Source organism: Penaeus monodon, chromosome 27, assembly GCF_015228065.2.
Source record: "Penaeus monodon isolate SGIC_2016 chromosome 27, NSTDA_Pmon_1, whole genome shotgun sequence".
Lineage (NCBI taxonomy): Eukaryota > Metazoa > Arthropoda > Malacostraca > Decapoda > Penaeidae > Penaeus > Penaeus monodon.
In genome coordinates this window covers 20,485,482-20,485,712 of record NC_051412.1, presented here as the reverse complement: position 1 = coordinate 20,485,712, position 231 = coordinate 20,485,482, and the positions used below count along the sequence as shown (strand labels likewise).

The 231-nt window shown below is 41.6% G+C and overlaps 1 protein-coding gene across 1 annotated transcript in view; it reads right to left on the bottom strand.

Moving 5' to 3' along the window:
• Nucleotides 1–231, bottom strand: part of LOC119590675 (ras-like GTP-binding protein RYL2) — a 6,760-nt gene that overhangs the window by 4,044 nt on the left and 2,485 nt on the right. The window contains exon 3 of the mRNA XM_037939360.1: nucleotides 51–183. Coding sequence (XP_037795288.1) covers nucleotides 51–183 — 133 coding nt within the window. The remainder of the gene's footprint in view (nucleotides 1–50; nucleotides 184–231) is intronic.

Here is a 231-nt window from a genome sequence, read left to right as displayed (position 1 = left end):
TATCAGTAGCACAATGAAAAACCCATATACACTGCACACAAAAAACTTACCATGAACCCAAGACTGGATATCGTTATAGGTATGGAGTTTTGTTATATCGTAGACGAGAAGGGCCGCGTGTGCACCGCGATAATACATAGGTGCCATCGACCGAAATCTCTCCTGACCTGCTGTGTCCCAGACCTGTAAATATGTGTATGATTACTCTTCCTTGTATATAATTGTCATTTG